The 27,137-nt window shown below is 49.3% G+C and overlaps 1 protein-coding gene and 1 long non-coding RNA gene across 5 annotated transcripts; one reads left to right on the forward strand and one right to left on the reverse strand.

Annotated features, from left to right (window-relative positions):
- Window positions 1-189: 189 nt before the first annotated feature.
- On the reverse strand, window positions 190-26,408 carry LOC122387419 (hydroxysteroid dehydrogenase-like protein 2). The gene is made up of 10 exons (XM_043377602.1): window positions 26,286-26,408; window positions 20,748-20,785; window positions 19,975-20,138; window positions 18,547-18,760; window positions 17,990-18,195; window positions 17,399-17,596; window positions 16,881-16,981; window positions 16,469-16,601; window positions 1,276-1,401; window positions 190-894 (listed from the first exon to the last, which is right to left on the reverse strand). Exons 2-10 carry the CDS (start codon window positions 20,759-20,761, stop codon window positions 782-784), a joined length of 1,269 nt encoding a protein of 422 aa, XP_043233537.1. The 5' UTR covers window positions 20,762-20,785; window positions 26,286-26,408; the 3' UTR covers window positions 190-781.
- Window positions 10,951-14,722, forward strand: LOC122387420. Of its 4 annotated transcripts, none has more exons than XR_006257584.1 (3): window positions 10,951-10,985; window positions 12,225-12,339; window positions 12,935-14,722. It is a non-coding gene; the product is annotated as an uncharacterized LOC122387420 (long non-coding RNA). The 4 variants fall into 4 exon arrangements; XR_006257582.1 differs by having other exon boundaries at window positions 10,966-10,988; window positions 12,935-14,721; XR_006257583.1 differs by having other exon boundaries at window positions 10,976-11,011; window positions 12,935-14,721.
- Window positions 26,409-27,137: the final 729 nt, after the last annotated feature.

Here is a 27,137-nt window from a genome sequence, read left to right on the forward strand (position 1 = left end):
ACAACCAGCTGGGACTGTCGCTCAGCCAACTATCGATTGCGGACGCCTTATTCGGTACCCCGTGGTAGGTTCTGTTTCTTCCGCAGCTGATGGTTGCTTTCAAAAGTCGATTTAAGTTTTCGAAACGCATTCACTTTGATCATGTTTCTGGGGTAATAAACAATCTCCTAATGTCGACAGAAAATGTTATTCTTGATCAAATATCTGTATATTGCATTGATGAAGTGGTACTGGCTGCCCAGTTCGCTAATTCATAACAAACACTCAACAATAACGGCATTCAAATCAGTCCCGAAAATTATTATAGTTGTTTACTCAACCGCTTCAATCATGCAAGCCAACCGCACTATACAGCGCTCGAAAATTAGCCAATTCTCGTCGGACTAACGATCACTCAGATCTACCATACTGGCAAACGTCAACGCAATAATATTCTCGCCTAGTTTTGAACTGTAGATTGAAGGCAAGACAAGCAAGAACGAGGAATAACGCTGTGACATTCCAAATCCATTTTAACTACGTCACTGATATCCGCTCACGCCTCACTCGCTACTTCGCACCCTCATTAGCAACATCAGCCAAATAACCTGCAGTTTCCTAAATCTGAGTAACAAAATACGTTCGGCGCCACTCGCTCAAACAATGAGCGGCACGCCTGAATCCTTCGCACCACGTTAACAGGACGACCCTACATTCAACAATCAGAGTTGACTGTCCGGCAGCGGTGCCAATTACGCACCAACACGAACCCTGCCATCCAGCACCGAGACGGCAGGTCACCCTACAGCTTAGACTTCAGCTTGCCCATCATTTTCTCGAGCTTCATCGCCTTGCCCATGTCTCCAGAGAGCTTCATCTTGCCGGTCATGAAGGCGGCTGCCGGCGCTAGCTTGCCTGGGAACAAATAGCGTGCGGTCAGTGATGAGAATCTGAAATAACATCAGGGAAAACCTATAAAGACAATAAATAAAGGCAGGGTTACGATCGACAGGGAAAACCCATCACCGCCCATTGACACCCGCTTGAGCAGCCAGGGTCCTCCCCCTGAGATTGGATCGTAGTCGTACATATTAGTGAACCGTCTCAACTGAGGCCGTAACGTATGTAGACAGAACCATTCAGCAGGGGGGGGGGGTCTCTACCGGGAACTTCTCGACAATCGGGTCCAGCTTATCTCCGAACTGGTTACCCTCATTTTCGAACTTCGCCACCGGCAACCACCCTATCATCTCGCGGAGCGAGACATAAGAAAAAGCGCCATTAGAGGCCACGTACCGGAGAACATTTTCAGGAAGTCGTCGCTGCTCATTTTGAAGGTGGAGTCAGGAGAGGTGGCCGGTCCGCGGCCGCACGAACCAGAGCCATTCTTCAGGTCCAGGAACCACTGACCGGCGTCGGAACCTGGCGGGGCAGCGAGCGATAGGTCAGGGCCAGGGAAGTGTCGCGACTCATAGCTAGATTCTGCTCGGCGAAACAGTATGGCGTAACAACTGACGGCTGGAGACCCACACAGTAGGGTGTATCGTCAAATTTTGATTTTTTTTAATCGTCTTCACTACTAAATTTTATTGGTCCCTGGCATGTTTGAAGCCGTAGGATACCAATAAAAAAAATCTGGGACGAAAACCTAGCCTGCTGCGAGCGGTTGAACGGAAGCCTGTCGGGACGGCGCCAGGCGTTGAAGTCTCCCCGTTAGTTACGCGCACACTAGCACCACGCGGCGGCTGGCGCCGTGCCGCCGCGTTCCCGGTCAGCCGTGTTTTAGCGTTCACTGACGGGTCGAAGTGATTATTCTAAGCTTTCCTAAGAAGCTTTCTGCCCCGCAGCTCATTATTGAGCAAGAATATCGCACAAACTGCATAGAACATTGACATGCAGGTTGTCGGCACATATGGAGAAGGGGGTGTTTTGGTTAATGCCTCCTTTAATAGGAAGAGATTGTGGAAGAACAACACATTTCTCTTGGAAATTACTCATCCGCCTTCTCCCTACGTGCCTGCTTTAGTAATCGAAGTACCCCTATTGACTCTACGTTCTTGATTCGGCTGTCGATTTTATGCATGGAATTCCGCTATATTATATTTTCTCGCTCAATGTCCCCTGAGCTATATTGAGGCGTCACGGGACAGCAATGCTCAGCACACAACTGCAGAGAAAAAGTCAATGTGGCCATGCGTTTTGTATGCCAAAATGTGTGAGCCTTGGCGTGTACCAGCAGCCGTTGTCACCATTGTAATTTTCACGACTTTATCTTTATAAGGATGCAATTGCCCACTTCCCAGTTCCCAGACTGGGTTTGGAGATATAGTTTTACAGAAACATTAAGGAATGTCTGTAATGTAAGTTAAAAGATAATACCGAAAGGAATCCACATATTTTCGAATTTCCTGTTTGCTGTATTGCTTAGTAAATGTCAGACGTCATGATGGCATGGTTGCGATTGATGGTATGCCGGATGGCCAGGGTACGAACTCACGGTAAGTCAGCTTGGCCGGCAGGCATCAACAGGCACAATAGTTTTACACTGATATCGTCACCCTCAGTTATTCGTCACCATTCAGCAGCAGGCCCAGAGCTTCGGGCTTTGAACCGTAAGGTACATGTGTAGGAGCAAGACATTGCGCCGATTCGAAGGGCTGGAAGGGCAGCATCGCGGGGGCTGGAATGTGCCTGAGCGGCTGAGACCATCCCATTGGGACGGGGGTGTTCTGGGTGCACTCAGCCGCTCATGCTGGGAAATGCATCCAATGGAGCTCTCCATTCGAATGATTAGGGTGACCTTTAGTCTAGAACAAGGAAGGATGACTGTTGGCTGGTCCCGAGGATAGATACAAAGGACAGGTAATGACATCATATAATGAATCGAAGACGGCCCCGGCCCGATCCTCTGATAGAGGCTCATCAACACGTATCTCGTTGTGGACCATTTCGTTTTCCTCCACCGTGGTTTTTGCACCGACCTCAACGGGTTGGAAGATTACGATGTTCAGAAACCATTAAGGTCGTAATTGTATATTCGTTGAGTTAGGTTAGCCTTTCCATTCCATGAAGACTACTTTATAATTATTGGATGATAGGATGAGGTTTTCACTGTGTTGAACCTGTCCTACCTGCTCAGTGAACGAATATACAACAAATATACAATTACGATCTTAATGGTTTCTGAACATCGTTACCTTCCAACCCGTTCAGGTCGGTGCAAAAACTTCGGTGGAGGAAAACGAAATGGTCCACAACGAGATACGTGTTGATGAACCTCTATCAGAGGATCGGGCCGGGCCGTCTTCGATTCATTATATGATGTCGTTACCTGTCCTTTGTATCTATCCTCGGGACCAGCCAACAGTCATCCTTCCTTGTTCTAGACTAAAGGTCACCCTAATCATTCGAATGGAGAGCTCCATTGGATGCATTTCCCAGCATGAGCGGCTGAGTGCACCCAGAACACCCCCGTCCCAATGGGATGGTCTCAGCCGCTCAGGCACATTCCAGCCCCCGCGATGCTGCCCTTCCAGCCCTTCGAATCGGCGCAATGTCTTGCTCCTACACCTGTACCTTACGGTTCAAAGCCCGAAGCTCTGGGCCTGCTGCTGAATGGTGACGAATAACTGAGGGTGACGATATCAGTGTAAGACTATTGTGCCTGTTGATGCCTGCCGACCAAGCTGACTTACCGTGAGTTCGTACCCTGGCCATCCGGCATACCATCAATCGCAACCATGCCATCATGACGTCTGACATTTACTAAGCAATACAGCAAACAGGAAATTCGAAAATATGTGGATTCCTTTCGGTATTAGCTTTTAACTTACATTACAGACATTCCTTAATGTTTCTGTAAAACTATATCTCCAAACCCAGTCTGGGAACTGGGAAGTGGGCAATTGCATCCTTATAAAGATAAAGTCGTGAAAATTACAATGGTGACAACGGCTGCTGGTACACGCCAAGGCTCACACATTTTGGCATACAAAACGCATGGCCACATTGACTTTTTCTCTGCAGTTGTGTGCTGAGCATTGCTGTCCCGTGACGCCTCAATATAGCTCAGGGGACATTGAGCGAGAAAATATAATATAGCGGAATTCCATGCATAAAATCGACAGCCGAATCAAGAACGTAGAGTCAATAGGGGTACTTCGATTACTAAAGCAGGCACGTAGGGAGAAGGCGGATGAGTAATTTCCAAGAGAAATGTGTTGTTCTTCCACAATCTCTTCCTATTAAAGGAAATAGATCACTTTTAACATGGGGTTTTGTTCAGTAGTGGCTATTAGTAGCGCCGTGCTATTCAGTAGTGGCTATTAGTAGCGCCGTGCTATACCGTCGCTGCGCGGAACACTGGGCTGGAGGTCACCTCGGCCGTGAGTGCACGTGCGCGCTGAGGAATTCTTGCTTACCGCCGGAAACGGCGTCGGCCGGAGTCGGAGCCGGGGGCCGCGGAGAGTCGGGCCGTGTTGTATTTACTTGTTTGTTCCAAGGTCTAAATACAGTGTACAGACGGAACAAGTGACGACGAGGACGAGATGGAGTCGACTCGTGCCGCTTTTTGCTTAGTGCCAAGCCCGCTTAGTTTTGCTTAGTCTTTTTTTATCGATTGCACAGCGCCTGTATGCTCAGCCGCCGCCACCAATTTTAACTGCCCCGCTCGACCGTGCAGCTAACGTAATTGTCGCGTCTGCCGCCCGCGCTTATCTTGATTGAAATGGCTCAATCGCACGGTTTGCCCACGCCCCCGCCCTATGAGGCTGGCCAAGACTTCGCAAGATGGCTCAGAGGCTGCGAATGCTACATGCTAGCCTCAGATATCACCTCAAGCGCCCGAAAAGCCGCAACAGTTCTCACGCTGCTCGGGCTGGAAGTCCAGGAGCTCGCCAGAACACTGCCCGACCCACCCACCACTGCACCGGAAGAAGCCTCCGATGAGTATGCCCGACTGGCCGCTAAACTGACGGCGCATTTCGACACTGCAGTAAACCCTACGTACGAGCGGGCTCAGCTCCATGCAATTGCCCGGAAGGCTGGGGAAAGCTTCGCAGAATTTGTGTCGCGTCTCCGTATCCAGGCAGACCGCTGTAAATATGCAGCCGAACAGCGGGACGCAGTCGTGCTGGAGTGCGCTGTAGCCCACTGTGCGGACAGGGAGCTGCAAAAGAAATTCTTCGGAAAACCGACGCTGACTCTTAACGAAGCCTTGCAACTGGCTAAGCAGGAAGAGCAAATCAGAGCTCAGGTTGAGAGCTTGAATTTGGCCGCCCAGCCCACTGAGCCACTTGAGGTGGGTGTGAACATGATAGCGCATCGCCAGACCACGGCAGCGTTTCAGTATCGTGGTCAGTGCTCGCAGCCCCGTGGGCCAACTCAGAGTCCACGGGTTCCCTCACCGTCAGCGACCCCGGGCCGGAGCCGCGCGTCACGACAAGCCCCTCGCGCTGCGCCGTTGCCGGCGTGCTATCGGTGCCTCAGCAGGCGCCATGCTAGCGGAGACTGCCCATTCAAACACGCCGAGTGCTATGCCTGCCATGGAGTCGGGCACACGAGAAGTGCGTGCCGAAACCGAAGCCGACAATTGAGAGACAGGGCGCATCAAGTGTCAGAAGATATCAAGACAGGGGATGGAGCCCACCAGGGAGAAGAAGAGGAGGCATACGGCATCAACACGATATCTGACAGAGCAGCCCCGGTGGTGGTCGACGTTCGAATGAATGGCAGGCCAATCACCATGCAGGTGGATACGGGCGCCAGCCGTTCCATCATCAGCAAGGCCATGTTCACCAGCATGTGGGTCAGCAAGCCTGACTTGAAACCGTTGGATCGCCCTCTGCGGACTTACACTGGAGAGCAGGTTCCAGTGGTGGGCGTGGCCACAGTGGAAGTCGTCTACCAGGATCAGAAGGCGATGCTACCTGTTGTTGTGGCAGACACGACAGGGCCGCCTCTGCTGGGGCGAGAATGGCTGCTCGCGATTAAGCTGGATTGGAGGTCCCTTTTCAGCGTCGACTCACTGCACAGCCTCTCCTCACCAGAGACAGATCTAGAAGCCGCTCTTCAGAAGGACCGCGCCGAGTTCAGTGACCTCTTCAAGCCGGACATCGGTCGCTATAATGTCCGAAAGGTGTCTATTGAGATGGATCCGACAGTGAAGCCGATCTTTCTCAAACACCGGCCTCCACCTTTTGCACTGCGGGAGGAGATCGAAAAGGAACTGGAGAGACAAGTCGCAGAAGGAATTCTGGAGCCAGTGAAAACCTCGCGCTGGGCTGCGCCAGTGGTGCCTGTGAAAAAGGCCAACGGTACCCTCCGGCTCTGTGGAAGCTATGACCAAACGGTTAACAAAGCCAGTCAGCTTGAAAAGTATCCGTTGCCGAGAGTCGACGAGCTGTTCGCCGCCATGGCGGGCGGCAAGATGTTTACAAAGATCGATCTCCGTGAGGCTTACTTCCAGCTAGAGCTCGATGAGGCAAGCAAAGAAGTGCTCACCATCAACACACACAAAGGGCTATTTCGTCCAAATCGGCTAGCCTTTGGCGTCAAGAGCGCCGTTTCGATCTTCCAGCGAGAAATGGAAACGTTGCTGTCGGGGATACCGAACGTAGCAGTATTCCTCGACGATATCGCTGTGACTGGCCCCAACCCAGCTGCCCACCGAGAAAATGTTCGCGAGGTGCTGCGCCGTCTCAACTCGGCAGGCCTCCGAGTCAATGAGGAGAAGTCGGTCTGGCTGGCGTCTGAGGTTAAATACCTCGGGTTCAGCATCTCAGCCGCCGGTGTGCGAACCACGGCGGAGAAAACAGCTGCTGTGCAGGAGGCCCCGGAGCCGAGAAATTTGACGGAGCTGAAGGCCTACATGGGACTTCTTCAATACTACGGTCGCTTCCTTCCCGGTCTGGCCACTGTGGCAGCCCCGTTGTATGCACTGGAACGGAAGGGAGCAGCCTGGGTCTGGGGGGCTGCTGAGCGCGCCGCCTTTCTACAGACAAAGCAGCTACTAGTCTCAGCTCCAGTGCTGACTCACTACGACCCGGCCAAACCCCTGATTCTGACCACTGACGCCAGCTCCTATGGCCTAGGAGCAGTGCTCAGCCATCCCAGCGGTGAGCATGGGGATCAGCCGATCGCGTACGCCAGTCGGACTCTGAATGATGCGGAGCGTAACTACAGCCAACTCGATAAGGAGGCCCTGGGAGTCATGTTCGGTGTTGGAAAGTTTCACCAGTACCTCTACGGCCGCCCCTTCCTGATCCGAACAGATCACAAGCCTCTGGTGGGACTACTTTCTGCCGACAAAGCCCTACCTCTCGCGGTATCTCCCAGGATCCTTCGATGGCGGCTGCTCCTGGCTGGTTATCAGTACCAGTTGCAGTATGTAGCGGGACAGAGCATTGGCAACGCTGACGGGCTCAGCCGCCTGCCACTGTCAGTCGTCCCGGCCGATGCCCCAGTGCCTGGCGACGTCGCCAACATGCTGGAAGACGTGTCTCGAGTTGTGGATGTGGACCAGATTCGTGCGAAAACGAGTCGAGATCCGGTCCTGTCCAGGGTGCTCCGGTGCCTGCAAGTCGGGTGGCCACAGACGCCTCCTGACGACGAAGGCCTGCTGCCTTTCTACCGTCGTCGGCAGGAGCTGAGCCTACAGGACGGATGTGTCCTGTGGGGCTGCAGAATGGTGATTCCGACGTCACTCCGATCTCAGGTACTCGGAGTCTTGCACGACGGCCATCCGGGCATAAACCAGATGAAGCGACTCGCTCGGAGCCACGTGTGGTGGCCCGAACTCGATATCATGATTGAAGAGTGTGTTCGTACTTGCCATCAGTGTCAGATCCATCGTGGGCTGCAGCCGGAGGTGCCAGCGCAGCCATGGACTTTCCCTCAGCGTCCGTGGCAGAGGGTGCACGTAGATTTTGCTGGCCCCGTGGAGGGAAAGCAGCTACTGGTTGTAGTTGACGCGTACTCGAAGTGGTGCGACGTGCATATCTGTGCTTCAGCGTCTTCAGCAGCGGCGATTGAGAAACTGAGGATGAGCTTCAGTACGCATGGGTTGCCGGTAATCCTGGTGTCTGACAATGGCACAGCCTTCTCGTCGTCGGAGTTTCAGACCTTCATCAAGGGAAACCGCATCGTACACAGGTTCAGCCCACCTCTTCATCCCGCCTCAAACGGCCAAGCCGAGGCGGTAGTGAAGGTGGTGAAGTCCGGCATCGCACAGCGGTCGGAGGGGAGTTTGCAGACGCGCCTGTCCCGGTTTCTGTTTAAGTACAGAAACACGCCACACTCTACTACAGGTCGTACCCCGGCTGAGCTCCTGCTGGGACGCTCGGTGAGAAGTATGATGGATCTGGTGCACCCTGATCTCACCGCAAAGGTCGAGCTTCACCAACAGACGTGGAAGGATCGTTCGGACCGGAGTGCTCGTGACCGGCACTTTCATGCTGGTGAAGAGGTATACGTCACAGCTATCCCGCAATCGCAGCAGAAGTGGGTTCCGGCGGTGGTAAGCTCGGTCGCAGGCCAGATCTGTGAGGTTCGCTTGCTGGATGGCCGAGTGTTCAAGCGTCACCGGTCTCATCTGAGAACTCGCTACGCCCCGGCTCCAGCGGACGGTGCACAGCCCAGCCACCGTCCAGAGCCGCCAACTTTAGCTGCTCAGCTGTCGCACGCTCCGGGTAGGAACACACACGCGTCGCCAACGCCGCTCGTCGTGGCGTCCTCACCGCCACCGCCACCGCTCAGGGCACCGGCGGGTCCGCCGCTTCCTGGGACACAGGTGCCGCTGCTGCCCGATACGCCAGCTCCACCGATGTGTGTGACGGCGTCGCCGTCTGCGTCTCGAGATGCCACACCATCGCCGGCTCCACAGCAGAGCGCGGTGCGCGGTGCGTCGTGTCCCTCGCCGCCGGGCTCCGAGGGGAGTGGAGCACCGGAGCCGCTGAGCCGGCCCCATCGCGTTCGTAGGGCCCCTGTGCGCCTGGATCTGTAACGTGGCTATGATTCGTGTTTGTGTTTGTTCCCTGTGGGATCAGTGTTGGAGGGTTTAGTTATCTTGTAGCTCAGAGGGAAGGAGTGTTCAGTAGTGGCTATTAGTAGCGCCGTGCTATTCAGTAGTGGCTATTAGTAGCGCCGTGCTATACCGTCGCTGCGCGGAACACTGGGCTGGAGGTCACCTCGGCCGTGAGTGCACGTGCGCGCTGAGGAATTCTTGCTTACCGCCGGAAACGGCGTCGGCCGGAGTCGGAGCCGGGGGCCGCGGAGAGTCGGGCCGTGTTGTATTTACTTGTTTGTTCCAAGGTCTAAATACAGTGTACAGACGGAACAGGTTTTGAACTGGAATAGCAGTTTTGTAGTTTGAGCTGAGACTAGCACAAATCAGAAGCTTTTATGGCCCAACGATCACTCTAACCAAAGATATTCAATTTCCCGTTCCAAAAACAGTGCCTTCGGCAGGAATTCGTGCCTTCGGCAGGAATGTGGAGAATATAGCCACCTCTCGCAGAGGCTAAACGGGTCGGGGATGAGCAAGGAATGTGTACTAGCGAGCGGACCGGGATCAACGAACCGTTGGAAGAGATCTGTATTCTAATGCTGCCTCACGCTTGCAGAACCAATTGAATGCTTGCTTCTGATTCGTTGATTTTTGGCGTTTATTGCCTTATTGCGGCTGGCAAGGTATCTGATATACCAGGGAGAACAGAAAATGTTTTGTTATCAATTTCGCTCGGCTTATTCCCCAACGGCCAGCGCTTAGATTATAATCAAAATTGAAGTAGGTTTTGTGTGCCTGCAAATGCTATAGATACATATATAGGTGCTTGCTTATTTTATCGCACCCACGATCTTCACTTATTTTGGTTGCATTCTATAGACCAATTCGGGAATTTGCTTCAAGTCTGACGAATGGCAAATCAAAAAAGGGGAGAGAGGTGCAGCTGCAGGAGCCAGGGAGACCTATTGCAATTTTGCGCTCGCAATTTTTAGGCTGCTGATAGCTGATAGGTACATGCTCAATAAGTGACTGCTAACCTATGCCTTCTGTGCCTATAGTAGGTATGTATAACTCAGCCCTTCCATTTCTTTCAGCAACAGTATTGGCATTGGATGTTGAAAATAATGTGTACCTATGATGTATGTGCATTGTGCATGTAGGTATTTTTTTAATGCGTAACTGCTGACAAGAAGCCTACTAACTGACAAGATACCGACAAAATGCCAAAGCTTTTCTGTGCTATATGTCAGGAGTGGTCTACAAAACTGCAGCGTAGATGCTTTGGGTGAGCTTTAAAAGTTGTCCCGTGGCATGTTCATCTAGAGATGTATACTTTGCTAATTTCATTACTTGTAATTTGTAATTTGGTGATGTTGTGTAATTGTGGTCAAAGGCAGGTCTCCAGAAGGTGAACGTCCGGGGCCCTGTTTCATAGGCACTAGCAGCGCGCTGCCAGCGCTTTTCGTGAGCTGACGCCATATGGTCATGTGACACTAAGGACCTTTCGTGTAATCCGTGAGCTCCTTCATAGCTGTGGTTGGAACAGAGTTGCTGTCTCGTTGAAAGCAAATGTATCAGCAACTCCATTCCATTCGCAGCTATGAAGGAGCTCACAGATGACATGAACCGTTCATAGTGTCACGAGACCATTAATAGGCATTAACCAAAACACCCCCTTCTCCATATGTGCCGACAACCTGCATGTCAATGTTCTATGCAGTTTGTGCGATATTCTTGCTCAATAATGAGCTGCGGGGCAGAGAGCTTCTTAGGAAAGCTTAGAATAATCACTTCGACCCGTCAGTGAACGCTAAAACACGGCTGACCGGGAACGCGGCGGCACGGCGCCAGCCGCCGCGTGGTGCTAGTGTGCGCGTAACTAACGGGGAGACTTCAACGCCTGGCGCCGTCCCGACGCATGTTTTTTAATCCCACCCAGAAATGACAAACAAGCTCCCTGATTGGCCAGTTGCCGGCCAGTTGGACTTGAGCGGTCGCCATGGTGGTATCGGGGACTCGGCCGGCATCGTTAGGTGTTGAATTATGTGTTTCGTTGTGCTAGATATTGCCAATTTGCTTTGATATTTGATAAATAACGTTGGCTTATTCTTTGGTGACCTTGCATACTAATACGACGATATTTTGATACCGATTATTATGCATCAAACATCATGAGACAAATGTGGCGATTTCCACACCCTTTTGCAGTGCCCCCTGACCCCTCCCCTTGTGTAGTGAGTTAACAGGCTTGTAAGAACCAAGTGAACCATTTTTTAGTCAAGTGGTCATGATCGTCCCTACATCTAATGGATAATAGTCTTGCGCAAACTTATAAAGTACTGGAGGAAGCAGAAGTTACGATTTTGGAGTACGCAAACTTGATATTAAAAAATCTCAGGTATTTTGGCTATATAAAGTGAGAAGAAAAGTTCAATTGATCATTATTTATTACAATTGCAATAATGATAATATCATGATAATTGTACTGTCAGGTAATGATAATAGTCATGTCACGTCATGCCACTAACCAGGCACACAGACACAACACATTTTCATCTTTATGTATCTAGGCATAAGGTATTACAGGCATGTTTTTGCACACCTCTCATGTGCGAGTGGGCATGGCCTCCTTCACAGTTGAGTTTTGGCTGATTGTGCTCAAATTTTGTAAGTACCTACATGTAAAGGGATGTAGATACAGTTAGTCGGGCACTCTTCTTAATTCAGTTTTGTGCACCACTTCCTGCTTTCACCATGCTGTGCCCACTCTGCTTTACAGTGGACAGCTGCTTCTGTGACACACATTAATCTTGCGTTCATTGAAACACTTAGTTTTGAGTGTTTTGACTCAGTTTTGTTGTAACTTCACCTGTGTTTATATTTTCAATAACTTGTTTTGGGCTGCTAGTTTGATTTGTTTTTGACATCAAGTAAGATTTGATTTTTGTTTCTGAGATTCCAATGTTATTTGTGGCAAATATTTTCCAAAAATCCTCCATCTAAAGCTTCAACTGAATTCTAAAATGCCTGCATTTTCTACCAGAAACATTATCATTGATACCTCCTACAATATTTCATTTTGTCACCAGGTACCTGGACTGGTGAAAAGTGAAAACTGAAATTCATTCATGTCACCATTATCCTACGACCTACCCCTAAATGGAATTGATCTTGTTTCACAAATGAGTTGTACATTGTACAATGTCTATCAGCTGATGTCTATTGTCTATCTCTCTTTCAGCACAGAAGATCCTCAGTCATAGTTAACAAAATGGAAAAAAATTAGCTGTGTTTTTAAGATTCCAGTGGTGGCCATCAACTGCTCAGGAAAGCAGCCCAGAATCACTTCACAACAGGTATGTTGATGCATGTACATTGTACATTAACATCAATGTCTGAATGCTGAAGAATTGTTGAACAGGGAACACATTTACCTAGCCTCTAAAGACCACAAATCCTACATTACTTACATAAACATTTTTCTATAGAACTTATATTATCTACTTTCATCTGGCTAAGACTTTTTTACATTATATTCCCTCTGTTAAACATGAAAATATGATGAGTTATAGACTAGTATAACAAGCTGGTAATTATATCTGCCTTGTCAGCTTGGCCAACATCTGCATCATGTCTATCACAAAATATGACTGCTTTCCTGACATTTGCATTTGTTCCACTCACCAATTGGCCACTTCTACCATCTGCTTGCTCTATGCACAGACATTGTCATAGGGTCTGCTCCTGTCGCACTTCCTAACACCTCTTAACTCCTCCAAGATTGCTTCCCTGTTCCAGTGGCAGCTTTCGCCCCTACAAAGCCAAGAAGGGCCCTGCTCCAACCTCCTCTATCTTGCTCTTTGAGGAGTTTAGATGTGTTAGGAAGTGCGACTGGAACAGACCCATAGCAAAACAGTTTCATCTCCCTGAGTCTGTACTGTCTTTTTCCAGGTTTCCAAAGGATCATCATTCATCAGCACAGAAGGGTGGGAAAGAGAAGGCTGTTCAAATTCTGAAAAGCCAGAGCTGCAAAGGAGGTCAAAGATGCAGTGCAGTTGGCCCACTCAGTAGAGTTTCACTAGTGGTTCTGATGTGGACTGAAGATTACACGCTGGATTGAAGTGGCCGGTCTGGAGCAGCTGTAGTTCATCATTCTTGCTGATTGTGGACGAGTAAGAGCCCTTGTTGGCCCCGATCGGCGATCGCTGGCCAAAGCCCACCACCAGTTTGGTGATAGGCGTTGGCTGTGATATCTAGTGTCGCCTATGTGTGAAAAGGACAAGTTGATAACAAAACCTGTTGCGCCATGTTATTAACCCGCGCCCGGGTGGCCCTCAGCCAACTGGTGGGGGGGGGGGGGGGGGGGAGGTGTATTCGGCCACACCAGGTTATCTTGGAATGTAGCAAAGCTGGAAAGACGCAGTAAAATCAATCTATAGACCGCTATTTTTCTTCGGAATCATACAGGTCATTTTTGATCAGGTCATCGCTGAGGTCACTGGAGGTCTCCAAAAGTAAAATGATGACGAATTTTGGCCCCCGATTTTGACAACTTCACAAATTGGTTCATAATTCGGGAACCAAAGAAGCTACAGCGCCGCGGAAAAGGGAATTCGATAGCTCTTTCGAAAATCTTTCAGGTTCTCAGATTTGAGCTAAGGTCAACTAGGGTTAAGCCTCCAAAGGGCAAAAACTGAACAATCGGCTTGCTTCGGAAGTCGTCTTTTCTTTAAAAAATTTTTAAACTGATACCAACCTTTTATTACGTTGATTTTACCGGCACTGCGTTTCTCTCGTCTTCTTGGCCTAACAAGGTCAGCTTAATAAATTTGACCTCAGGTCAATGTCGCAGAAAATGCCATTTTGCATGTCATTGATTCGTTACATTGAAATTGAGATTAACATCAGTAGCGGCGGAACACCTTCAATTAAGGGGGCATTGCCGACTTTGGTCTCATTCTTTCCATGCAACGGCCATAGGGCTAATGTTAAAATGCCAAAATCAAAGGGGGCACGGTGCCTCGGTGCCCTCGGCCTGTTCCGCCGCCTATGATTATGATGCTTTTAGCGCTCTGGCCACGTTCCATCTAAAATCGATGTACAAAAATAAACTGTTGGGAGGCGTTACATGACCTGAGATGACCTCAGGAGCATACGATAGATCCCGATGTTTGAGTGCTTTTGTTTCAAAAGCAGAACATTTCGATTTCGAGTTCCTCATACTGACTGAAACTGGAGACGTCGCAAAGTTGACCTGACCCTAGGTCACCACCGATATCAAAATTAAAGATATTCAAGATGTTGGTACTGATTCTCTCATGCAATAGCTCGAGTTTCAAACTTCTACTTCATGGTGACCTGACCTGACCTTAGGTGATATGGGGTTACTTTTTTCACAATTGATGCGAATCGATGCATTATACATAAGCTATACTAAGTTTCGTGTCGTTTTATCTATGCAAGCACAAAATTGTCAGGTGTGGCCAAAAACGCCTCCACGGCCCACCCACCTGGGGAACGTTAAAGCAGTGATGTATTTTTTTCGGTGTATTCCACGATGCATCGATCGGTGTACTTGATAATGCATTATTTATTGCTGCGTGTGTACGCTTTTCCTCTGTTCAGTGTGATCTGTGATAGGAAAACTACCGATATATCTCCACGTGCATGACTGAAAGAGCTGGCGTGATCTATAATATTGGGTGTCTGTTTTTGCTTGGCATTTTATAAATAATGAGTCAGCTGTGATCGTTTGATGAGACACTGGGACAGCCGGCCTGTATGATCAGCGAACGGCAGGCGGCGGGGCAGTGGTCCGGTGGCTGCTGCATGGGACTGACACCAGCAGATTCAGAGCTGCGATACGCGGACGTTATGTTCACAATACCTTTGCAAAGTAATATCTGATAGATATCATGTCCTCGAAAATGTTCTTCAATCAATATGATTTTACCTCCTGGCTTATTCCATGGGGGCCGAAACCGATCGTTTTATGCACGCCTTTTCTGGGCCTCGTTCTCCTCTAAATGCATGTAGGTAGCAATTTTATTCAAGGGACGATTGAAAGTGCCTCCGATTGGTTTTCAGCGTAGGTGGGATATGGCCGTTGAATGTGAGGCAGTCGATAAGGAACGTCGAGCTGGAACGGTCATTGGGTAGGTACTAGGTAAGGTATGTGAAAGGCAGCAGTGGAAAACAAGGAAGGGAGGCGTTTGGTGTGAGGTTTCAAATGCTCTATGCATAAGAAAAGTTCATTTGATCATATGACACCGTCCTTTTTATCGCGATACGTGAGCAACGCATGAGACGCTCACTGTTCAGACTTGTAGCGTTAGAGACAGGCTGAAGTGAGAAGGGCTATTTCCGCGAAAGGATATTCTGGAATTTGAATTGAAAGGCATTTAGTTTTGAAAGCATCAGTACTTCTTAACACGATACTGACTCATTTAAAATTTCAATTTTTCCCCATTGCGATAGCATAAGAAACAGAGACTGCGGTGTCCCCGTACGCAGGATTCTGGAGACTGTCAGGCGGATGTTAGTAGCTAAAAGCTTTTGTTCTTTATTTAACAGATAACAATCATTTCTTTAAATACTTTGTAACGCCTAACTCACTAGAAACAATCTGTACGGGCTTCCAAAAGTGTTATATTTAACATGTTAGATCAATTACAATATTTTAGCTGCCCTAACCTGTAAATGTAACGGATGCGTCATTATTGAAAACGTGCTAAAGCATAGTATTCTATTGCTGACAAATATTCTGCGTCTGTCAGCCAAAACTGGCCAATCAGAGGCCTTGTTTGTCATTTCTGGGTGGGATTAATAAACATGCCGTCCCGACAGGCTTCCGTTCAACCGCTCGCAGCAGGCTAGGTTTTCGTCCCAGATTTTTTTTTATTGGTATCCTACGGCTTCAAACATGCCAGGGACCAATAAAATTTAGTAGTGAAGACGATTTAAAAAAATCAAAATTCGACGATACACCCTACCACACAGCCCGAGGGGCGCATTCATCAATGTGACTGTACAGAGCTCAATGATACACACTGTTAATAGGTACTTACCGCAAAAAATATGTAAAAGAAGTAAAGCTATTCTCCGATCTTAAATCAAAAGAAATAGCAAGTTATTAAGACATGAATATTTGTATGTTGGTGACCTGTATGTTGGAGGTTGGAGGATGGCCTAGGGCCGAAAATTTGTGCACAACTTCTCTTCGTCGTCTTCTCTCATCATCGTCGACTACAGCATCGTCTTCAACATCATCTGGAGGTCAGTCTGGTTTCTTCGTCTTTACACTAGTGCTTATGGTCACCAACATACAAATATTCAAGTAGAAAGAATGCCCTACATCCAAGAGGCGTTCCGACAATTAAACAAAGTTATTAAGACATTCTTGTTTACTACACTTAACTGCAATATCATTTGAATCGAAAAGGTTTCATCAGAGACACGCACCACACTTAACGCTAGATTACGCACCTGTGACCTCGAACTGGTAGACGGCCTGCGTGCTCTTGACGATGTCCTCGCTCAGGAAGCCCTCGATCTTGGTGAAGAGGTCGGCGATCGGCCCGCCGCCGGCAGCAGCGCCCTCTGACGGCTTATCGCCTCCCTGGCGGCGCGGCGGTCAGTGAAACACGGCCCGGAGAGTGGATAAATTTTCAAAAGGACTGGCCAGTGGCTATCAAATTGAACAATTTTCTTCCCATCAAATTACTATATGGTTCACTTCCAGGTTTATCCCAACCCTATTCAAACATTACTTTCGAACAGTGTCTCCACCGCTTCCACTCCAACAGTAACATCATCATCTCCCAAAGTTAGCATAGTGACTGACTGTAAAGCGACTGTACCAAACCATTTATCTCCGGCAAGTCAGTGTTGAACGTACCAGTGCGTCGAACTTGGGCTTGCCACCCTGCTGGATGAAGGTCTCCTTCACTCCTGCGCTGAGAGCTTCGTCCAGGAAAAAGTCGGGCAGCAGGGTGGCCTCTGCGGGCACACGTCAACTGCGGTCAGCGATAGGACACTGGGGGAGGGGGGGGGGGGTAGTAACAAACCCGACGTTCTGCCACACCTGCACAATCCTATCAGCCAGTATCTAACATACCACACTCGATCGCACTCTATCCTCATCACCCCCGCTAAGTACCAAAAATCCAGCCTCCATCGCCCCACTCAGAATATCCCAGCTTATCACCCAGCGTTCCGACTCAATATACCTCAGCTCAGCCTGAAACAACCGTCCCCCAGTCTGGCTCTATTCCAGCATGCTTATCAGCCCTCCCAGCTCAGTACATCCCAGCCCTTCACTCTTCTTTCCCCTGACTCACTAGGATCGACGGCATACTGGACCAGGTAGGTGGCGCTCACACATTAATTCCCAACACCACCCCTCCCAAGACTCACTAGGATCGACGGCATACTGGGCCAGGTCGGTGACACCCACGTCACGCAGCACCTCGTCGTCCACGGCAAAGTTGCCCGTGTAGTTGCGACTGTCCTTGGTGAGGATGACGTACGCGGCGTCCGCCATGATCTCCGGTTTTCGGCACTGCCGGTCCACGTCGCTACCACCCAGCATCTTCATGGCGGCAGTGATAATGGCTGAAAGGACAGGGGAAAGGGGTGATTCGAGTGTCATGGGTGGTCTAGGATTAGAGGTTAGGGGTGGGCCGAGTCATAGGTCCGGAGAAATAAGTTACCCGTGTTGTCGCCATATTGTCGGCTCCAAACATTCAAGAATAGTGGATACCGTCTACTGGCTCCAAATACATCGGAAAATATTTAGCAATTAAGTTTTTAGTCAACGAGCCCAGGCATCACGACTACGGTCCCTCCCTAGCCAGTAAATTTGCGATACACTTTGACCTCAGTCGCCGCATAACGCACACCGGGTCCCGGGAGGCCATGGAGGAGCCCACATAGCCTCCACATCTTTTACCCTGAATCCACCCTCCCTCATCATCCCTAATCCTACTCCCCCTCTCCATCACTCACCAGTGCGCGGCCACAGGGCGTTGACAGCAATCCCGTGCGGCTTCAGCTCCTCCGCCATGCCCAGTACGCACATGGACATGCCGTACTTGGCCATGGTGTAGGCCACGTGGTCGCGGAACCAGCGGGGGTTCATGTTCAGCGGCGGGCTGATGTTGAGGATGTGCGGGTTCTGGCCCTGCTTCAGGTACGGGATGCATGCCTTCGACCTGGCCCGGGGAAGATACGGTCAACCATCAGGCGTAAATGTGCGATATTAGCCTGTGAGGGTGCGCAGATTCACAGGATGACGATGAGCAGGCTAGTAACATAGCTGTTCTGACTTCTTACAATTACGCTTGATGGCGAGAAACAGCGAGTTTTTTTTTAGCGAGGAATAGAACTTAGCACGTTGAGAATAAACAGAACCTAATCGGTATACAGCTCGTATCCTCTGGCCTTTGCATTCTCTTAAGTCGAAAGCCCATTCGCATTCCACAGTCCGGTCACAAATCAAGACTTACTGCCCGGCGTCGACAGCAACCTATCGCTGCTAGTTGCCCGGCCCCTGTGTCACTCACACTAGATAGGTTCCCCTCGTGTTGATGGTGTGCATCAGGTCAAACTTCTTCATGCTCGTCTCCAGCGTGCCGGTGAGGCTGATGGCCGAGGCGTTGTTGACGACGACGTCGATGCCGCCGAACGTCTTGACGACCTCCTGGACGGCTCCCTGGACGGCCGACTCGTCCCGAACGTCGACCACGCAGGGCAGCGCCTGGCCGCCGGCGGCCTCAACTGGCGGACACAGACGCAGGACAGACGTTAGGGAGAGGCTGGAAACAGGGCGAGGGCGCGGAGAGAGGAACAAAGAAAAATCAGGAGGACTATAATTATTTTGTCTGAAGATAATTATGCAGGTCATTTGGGTAAGGCAAGAAATCTCGCTAAAAAAGTCGGGGATGAGGGTATCTTCCGGATAATTTTTTTTAATTATAATTAATAAACACTTAATTCACAAGATGATTCACTGTTTCCAACCAGTCATGAAGTAATGGAGCTAAACTCTTGTCCCGTGGTATGAAATGAATGATGTAACGAATACGCTATGAAAAGTAGGTAATGGTTGCCACGGGACCCACGCGACATGGCGACATGATGCCGTATCCTCGACAGATGGCAGTCGACTAGGGGCTCCACCCAGCGATTCAACCGGGCACTGAGCCAGCGCCAACTTCAATGCAATGCGGTTAGGAATGACAGCTGTCATACATGAAGCGAGGATAATGTGCCGAGAAGGACCGCATAAACATCCGCCGGTACGACAGAGTAGCCAGGAGCCCAGCCCGTCCTAATGCAGGGTTAGCTAGAATATCTGGCATATTTGAATGAAAAAAGGCCTGGAGGATTATGTAACCTTTAGAGAGCGATACATGCGACCTGCTTTTGCCAGGAAAGTTGCACAATTATCACGAACAGCTAGGTATTATGATTTATAAAAACAGCAGCTATGAAGGGCGTCGGAATGAGGCTGCGTCCGTATAATACGGCTAGCTTAATTCGATATCGCTCGACCTTTGACCACCGTGGTATTTATGGAAGGAATATGCCTAATCATGCTAGTTACGCCAGGTTTGTATATTTACTCCCACAGAAGCCAGAGATCGCACACTACCCAAAAATCTCAGTGTCCAGTCTCTACAAATCTAGCTGGGTAATCGGGGTTAAAGGACGCGTTGCCCCTCCTGATCGAATAATTAAAAATAACGCTATACCAAAATACGTAATCTGTCGATTAAGCGATAGAACTTATCTTTGTCTCATGTTCTTATCTTTGTCTGTAAAATTCGCCTGTCCGGAAGAGTCCTCATGACAACTTGAGGTAGCCAGTTTAACCACTTCATCTTTCACTTGACGAGGTGAACGAATTGCATGCAGTGGACAAATGTCAACAGAATTTCAGTGAACTCTGACTGAGTCACGACAAATATACCGCTAAGGTGCCGACTCACTCTCTTTGGCGGCGGTGTAGATGGTGCCCGGCAGAGTGGGGTGCGGCTCGGCCGTTTTGGCCGCCACTACGATCTTGGCGCCGTCCTTGGCCGCCTTCAGGGCGATCTCCTTGCCGATGCCGCGACTGGCACCCGTGATGAAGATCACACGGCCGGCGAGTTTTCTGGGGTCAGAGGTCACAGCAGGTCACTGCACAGCGCACAGATCAGCAGATTGGGATCAAAGGGCACACAGCCCCAGCCAAAGAGCTCTAAGATGAGGAATGATGTACCGAGCTATGATGAGTAAATGTCAACTGTATGTTACTCGATAGAGGTCAATTACTAGTAGGAGGAGAAGCTAGTAGTAGGAGCGAGCTCATTAGGCACAAGTTTTTGACCAAAACATAAAATTGTAGATATTAGCATCAAGGCTGCAGATCCTGAGTAAGAGTTGGAGTTGACAGTTCTGAATGGAGTCAATCAACTCTGGAAACCAGAGGTGGAGTCAGAGTCAGAGTCACCAACTATCCATGAACTCCACAGCCCTGCCTGGTCTGCAAAATCAGAGTCAAAGTTGGAGTCAGTCTGGGTTGACAGTGCTGCCCAGAGTTGAAGCTAGAGTTGGTTTTTGGAAGTCAGAGTCAGGGTCAGGGTTAGGAGTCACCAAAATCAATCGACTCCACATCCCTGGACAGAATAGGCACTGGATTATCAATGAAAAACTGGTAGGTTATGTCCTTAAGAGAATCCATTATCGTTCAAGGATCAAAACATTAACAGTTGATTCTTACCCTGTGTTCAGCATCTTGCAATTTTATGGAAAGATGTTCTGAAAAAAGAAATACAAGACATCACTAGGATTCAAATGGTTATCATCAGCGAATGAACAATTTCACGCCACCCCAATGTAGTACGTGACATCACAGCATAGGGTGTAGGCCATACATGCTTGAATATCGCAAAGAAGAATAACTATTCCAGACTGGGAAAAATACACCTTATGCCGAATATGTCCGGCGTAGTGGCGGGATTGCGCCGAAAATTTCAGCACAGTCCGGCGTAACTTCGCATGCGCCGAATTGAGCGCATGGGGGCAGCCGAATTTTTCGGCCCAGGACGGCCGCATAAATTTTTGGCGAATAGCGGTCACCAAACTTATTTAGCATGCTGGTCAATCTAGCAGCAGATTCGCCCTGCAGGCGGCTCTGAAGAGGGTTAGGGACGGGACGACGGCGTCCCCGCCCCGGTCGTCGAGTGCTCGAACTGGCGAGCCGCCCGGAGTCTACTCAGCGGAGGAGCGGCCGCCCATGAGGTCTCCACCCTCGGGGCTGAGATGGGTATGGATTATGAAAGACCTTATTGAACATCGCCGAGCGTCGTAAAGTAAGTAACCAAAATGCAGTAGGTTTCTGCCCACTGCAGTATCGAGGGGAATGGGAGCGCGGACGACCTGGCGAAACAAGCGGCCACCCGCCCTGCCCTCTGAAGCCCGCTCGCTGATCAGGATGGTTCATTATGTGGCCTCGCGTCAATGGCGTGACAACTGGTCCAATTCACTATTCGAGCCACTCCTCGGGAGCACGCCGCCGCTCATCCCCTGAGAGGACCGAGGACGCCATTCGGACTTTCGGTGCACCAGGTGAGGGCGGGGCCCGGGCCACTGGGGTCGCTCGCTCCAGTACCTGCACTGGATCGGCTATCTCCCCTCCGAGGCGTGCCAGCATTGCCCAGACAAGTAATGCCTATTGCCCTGCGGCGCTCTGCGCCGTGTGCCGAGAAGAGACTGATGTGCCGGAGCGTGTGCTGCTCCGCCGCCCAGCCCTCGCTGGCACCCGTCAGCCACGAACACACAGCTGTCAATTTTTGTGGCCCCAGAATTTCCTGAAAGGGTCTTGTTTGGTGGCACAACGCTACACTGGCCTAAGCATATTGTGGCATTGGGTTTCCGTGGAAACAGAAAACTTGTGCGGACGCTCAAACCTGGGAGAGCCGTCAACTGCGTGAAGGCCCTCAAACGCTCTATCTGGTTGAAATAGCCTTGGCCGGTAGATGTGCACATGCGCTTTATATTTAAGTGCCCTAATGTTGATGCAAATAAGCACTCAATTTATGGCACATATCATGCATAAATTTCAGCACAAAATTACTTGTATTTGTATTTATTGAAACCGTCAACAGGCACAAAACCCAATAAAAGACGGAGTTAAAAAGTAAAAGCACAAATAACACTAGTAAAAAATGCCACATTTATGTACAGGGCTCACCGAGAGCTAAGAAACGCCAATACACACTTCCTAAAAGATGATCGATTTGTAAACAGATCAGAGCTCGGCATTGTCTGGTATAAGGAGTTGGCTAGGCGCGGCAACCGACAGAACATTCCATTTCTGATCGTTTCAACTCGAGCCACGGGGACGTGCAGAATTGGTCGTGATCGAGTAAGTCTAGCTGGGACTGCAAAAGCAAACATGCTTACAATGTCAGTCGCATCGAATCTGCCGTTAAACACACCATGTAAGAAGGTAAGATCGTGCTGTAACAGTCGACTTGTGATTCGTTGAACCTTAAAGTGATTGAGCAGGTGTGCATAGTCCAATGAATCAGATGGTTTGCTAGAGTTTACGGCCAACCACATTAAAAACTTGTGCTGGACTCTGTCCAGTCGCACTATGTGCGATTTGGCGGCCCCAGACCAGATGACGCAGCCAAACTCTAGTATTGAACGCACATGCGCGTTAAAGGCCGTAATGAGGGGGCCAGGCTTGAGCCTACGACCCGCCGAAACACGAGATGTCTGCACTGATCGCAGGTAAATTCCTAGGGCGCGATTCGCCCTCCCAACGATGCTGTCAATGTGGGATGCAAAGGTTAATTTTGAGTCCAGTATGACACCCAGATCACGAATCTCCGATACACGATTTAAAGTAACGCTATGGATGAAGTATGGCGTCGTAATTGGCTTTGTACGCAGAGAGAAAGTTACTGCTTTGCATTTTTCGGGATTCAGCTTTAGCTTCCAGATGTCAGACCACGTACAAAGATTTTCTAGATCGGTTTGAAGGGCGACAGCATCTTCGGGAGAGCGAATACGCTTACAAAGTTTCAAGTCGTCTGCGTACTTGCATCACATTTCGCATTTGATTTAGGCGCATGAGGGTGTCACAGGCATCCAGCCAGCTTATTGTAGGCCTATTGATGTTTTCAAGGCTGGCAACTGTTTAGAAATGTAAATCAAAATGGAAATAAATAAATTTAAATTTTTTGACAATGAAAGCACGAAATATCTTCTCAATTTTTAATCGTATAAATCTACAATATCTGTAGATTTATATGGCTGTAGGCTTACTGGATTACTGTAGGATTACTGTAGGCTTATGTGGCTGAACATCTTCAAATCGACAATGTCAACGCTTCATTCCGCAATGTCTTGTCATTCCGCATGACCAGGTTCGACACATACATTTACGTGGTGTACAGGCCCCCTTCATACTCAGCTGCTGACAATGACTGCCTCCAATCATTTCTCACAAGTAGCTGCATCGACAAGGAAGCCGTGCTCCTAGGCGATTTCAATCTCCCCACTATAGATTGGAGCTCACCTGACGACCCGACGAGACACGCCTCAGCATCTGACACCCGATTCAGCAACTTGTTCGATCTGCTCGGCTTGACGCAGTGGGTCACGGAGCCCACATTCCCACGCTCGGGGAACATTCTTGACTTGATCTTAACAAACGAGAACGATCGAATGGGGCTGGTGTCGGTCCAAGCTCCTCCTCCTGGCTGTGACCACTGCAGCATCCACTGTCAGTACTTCTTTGATGTTGAAATCGCATTGCAACACACCTCGCTCCATCACCTCTTATGGGAAAGAGGGAGATATGGAGACATGAATGCCATCTTGGCAGACATAGACTGGGATTTCGAATTCCAATTCCTCACTGCGCAAGAAGCACTCAAGCGATTGATGGACATCTTGTGCCCACTGATATCTCAACTGATACCAACTGCCAAGCAAGGAAAGGCTCGCCGGGTCCCATGGAAAACCAACCCACCTTCTTCGCTCAAACGTCGACGAGCATCCACCTGGTCAGCATACAAACAAGCCCGAGCATCCTACGGCAAGCAAGCGCCAACAACCCGATCACGACTGAATGATTTCTTAGGCGTAAATAAACAACTCCGCAACTTTGCCGTTCGCTCGCAGATCGACTACGAGAAGACTCTCTTGTCTAAGTTGAAGGAAAGCCCGAAACTGCTCCATGCCTATCTGCGCCACAAGAAACAATGCAGGTCATCAGTCGGACCGCTGAAGGCGCCTTCGGGATCGATCATCGACGACCCGAAGTCGATGGCAGATGTTTTTGTTGAGGCGTTTGCTGAAACGTTCTCCAATCAGGATCTACCCAACCCAGCTTCTCACCAGTCATGTGACGCGATACTTGAACATGTTGAGTTCACAGTAGAAGACGTCAGGACAATACTCTCCCAACTGTGCGTCAACTCCGCCATGGGGCCGGATGGTCTTCACCCTCATCTGCTAAAGGCTTGCGCTTCGAAGCTAGCACAACCACTGCACCGGATCTTCAAGCTGTCACTGTCAGAGGGAGTCTTGCCTGCTCTCTGGAAACTGTCACACGTTGTGCCCATCTACAAGAAGGGGTGTCGTCTCGACCCCCTTAACTATCGCCCAGTGAGCCTCCTATCAGTACCATCCAAGTGCCTGGAACGTCTGATCTATCGTGAACTGCGCGATTTCCTGACAGAAAACTCAATTCTTGCAGACGAACAGTTCGGATTCAGGTCGGGACGATCAACCGAAGACCAGCTTCTTCTCACTTATGACTATATATCAAAGCAGTGGGATGACGGGCACATCGTAGACCTGATTCTCTATGATTTCTCCAAGGCCTTTGACACAGTGAGCCATGTCGTCCTCATCGAGAAGCTCAGGTGCATCGGTCTTCGAGGAACCATTCTGACATGGCTGCAAGAATTCCTCACGAACCGTACCATGCGGGTGGTGGTGAAGAGCACCCTGAGCACCCCAAGAAGTGTGCGCAGTGGCGTGCCGCAAGGCTCCATCCTGGGACCAGCGCTCTTCCTTATCTATATAAACCATCTAGCGACCCAGCTCAGGTGCCAGTACAAGATTTTTGCGGACGACTTGAAGGTATACATGTGCATCACCAAACCTGAGATCGACATGTCGAATTTTCAGTCTGATGTCGACGTACTGCACACAACCGCATCATCATGGGGCCTGAGCATGAACCTGAAGAAATGCGCCGTCATGAGGTTCCAGAGACGATTCCATGCGCCGCTGAGACCCACCTATTTCTTGCAGGACGAACTGCTTCCCTGGACACACTCCCATGTGGATCTGGGAGTCACTGTCGATGACGACCTGAAGTTCCATGGGCAAGCAAGAGGTGCAGCAAGGAAGGCGGGTGGCGTTGCCCACAACTTTCTGAGAGCTACCCTCTGTAGAGAGCCGGACTTCATGGTTCATGTCCTCAGTACACATATACGCCCTGTCCTTGAGTACGCGTCGGTGGTGTGGAACACTGGTTTTGTTGAAGACTCTAAGAGACTCGAGGCAGTGCAAAGACTATGGACTCGTCACATCAGGGACCTGAAGGACAAGACCTACGAAGAGCGGCTCAGATCACTCAACCTGTACTCTGTCAAGGGACGCCTACTGCGGGCAGATCTGATAAAATGCTGGAAAATATTCAGAGGACGTTGTCCGATAAAACCGGCAGATCTCTGGGACATTGCAACCGACCATCGCACCCGAGGCAACATGTACAAGATCAAGACTCGTCGCTGTTAGCTCGATACCAGGGCGCGTTTCTTCTCGGAGAGAGTTGTCAGCGAATGGAACTCTCTACCCAATCAGGTCGTTAACTCGGAATCCATATCCGAATTCAAGACAAGCCTGGCAGAAGCTCTAGGCAGCCGACTGTTTGAATATGACGCATGAGGGCGTCACGGTGGAAGCTTCAAGCAAGTAGTCCACCATGTGAAGCTCATCGAGTCCAGGCAGACAACGAGCAATGTCTCAATTAAATCCTGTGTCACATTCCCGAATATCTGTTAGCAGACGCACTATTCCAGCTCTCACATGTACCTTACTCCATCTTACCGTGGGAGTATTGGCGCGTCTCTGATTCTTGGTTTCCTTCCCATCCCCATGCATTGGACGGGACGTGGAAACCTAACAGGTGAGTCTGTTGCGATGAAAGGCAATTAAGAAATCCTAAAAATATTACGTTTATCAGTATCGTAAGCCATAAATAAAAGTGTAAGTTCTAGCACATCCTTACCTTGGGAGGGTAAAGATTATACAATAATCTATCGAAACTGCAGGCACAAAACACGCAAATGGAAAAAAAACGCCTATATTGTTGCCAGCGGGACAAATGCATCAAACGCGCCAGCCTCGAAACGGAAATTTTGTCATTTCTACGGAGTAGAATGCTCACTAAACAGCTCCTGAACCTAGCGGACAATTTTTTTTTTACATTTGAACTCTGCTGGTTGAGTAAATTTGTTTACTAAATTCACAAAAATTATTTTAAATTACTTCAAAAATTGTTAAATATCATTTGTGAAAGTAAATGAAAAAATACAAATACAAAAAAGTAATGTCAAATAATCTTGAGAGGGTATAAATCAGTGGAATGGAATCAACTTCCGACACAATATAGAACTTCGATATGTTTTGATGTTTTATTTATGTCTGTGGTTATTTGATGGCCTTGGTTATTTGTGATTTGGGGTGAATAGGCGCTTGGGCTTTGTTGTGTAACAATTACGTTTTTCTGGTATTTTTGGTTGATAGTTGTTGTCGGCTTCTTATTGCTATTTCATTTGATTTGTGTGGCTGCATTGCCACCTCTCAAATCAAAATATGTGTGTTGCAGTTTGTGTTTTATCACCCATGTTCCAGTCTGCAAAACATGGCAGGGAGCTCGACAAGATTTTCGGGGCAGACAAAATCCTGCCCCGAATCAGAATGCTGAGTCCAGGGGCAGCCCAATTCCTGCCCCTAATGATGCAAATAATGTAACGATATAATGATGTCAATGTAGGAAGCAGTAAGAAGCTGAGAAAATCACTTCTGTGTCAATTTTTTAACTTCTGCACCAGATTTTCCTGTTTCTGCCCCAATCTTC

This window comes from Amphibalanus amphitrite, unplaced genomic scaffold (genome assembly GCF_019059575.1).
Source record: "Amphibalanus amphitrite isolate SeventyFive unplaced genomic scaffold, NRLGWU_Aamphi_draft 000286F_arrow, whole genome shotgun sequence".
NCBI lineage: Eukaryota > Metazoa > Arthropoda > Thecostraca > Balanomorpha > Balanidae > Amphibalanus > Amphibalanus amphitrite.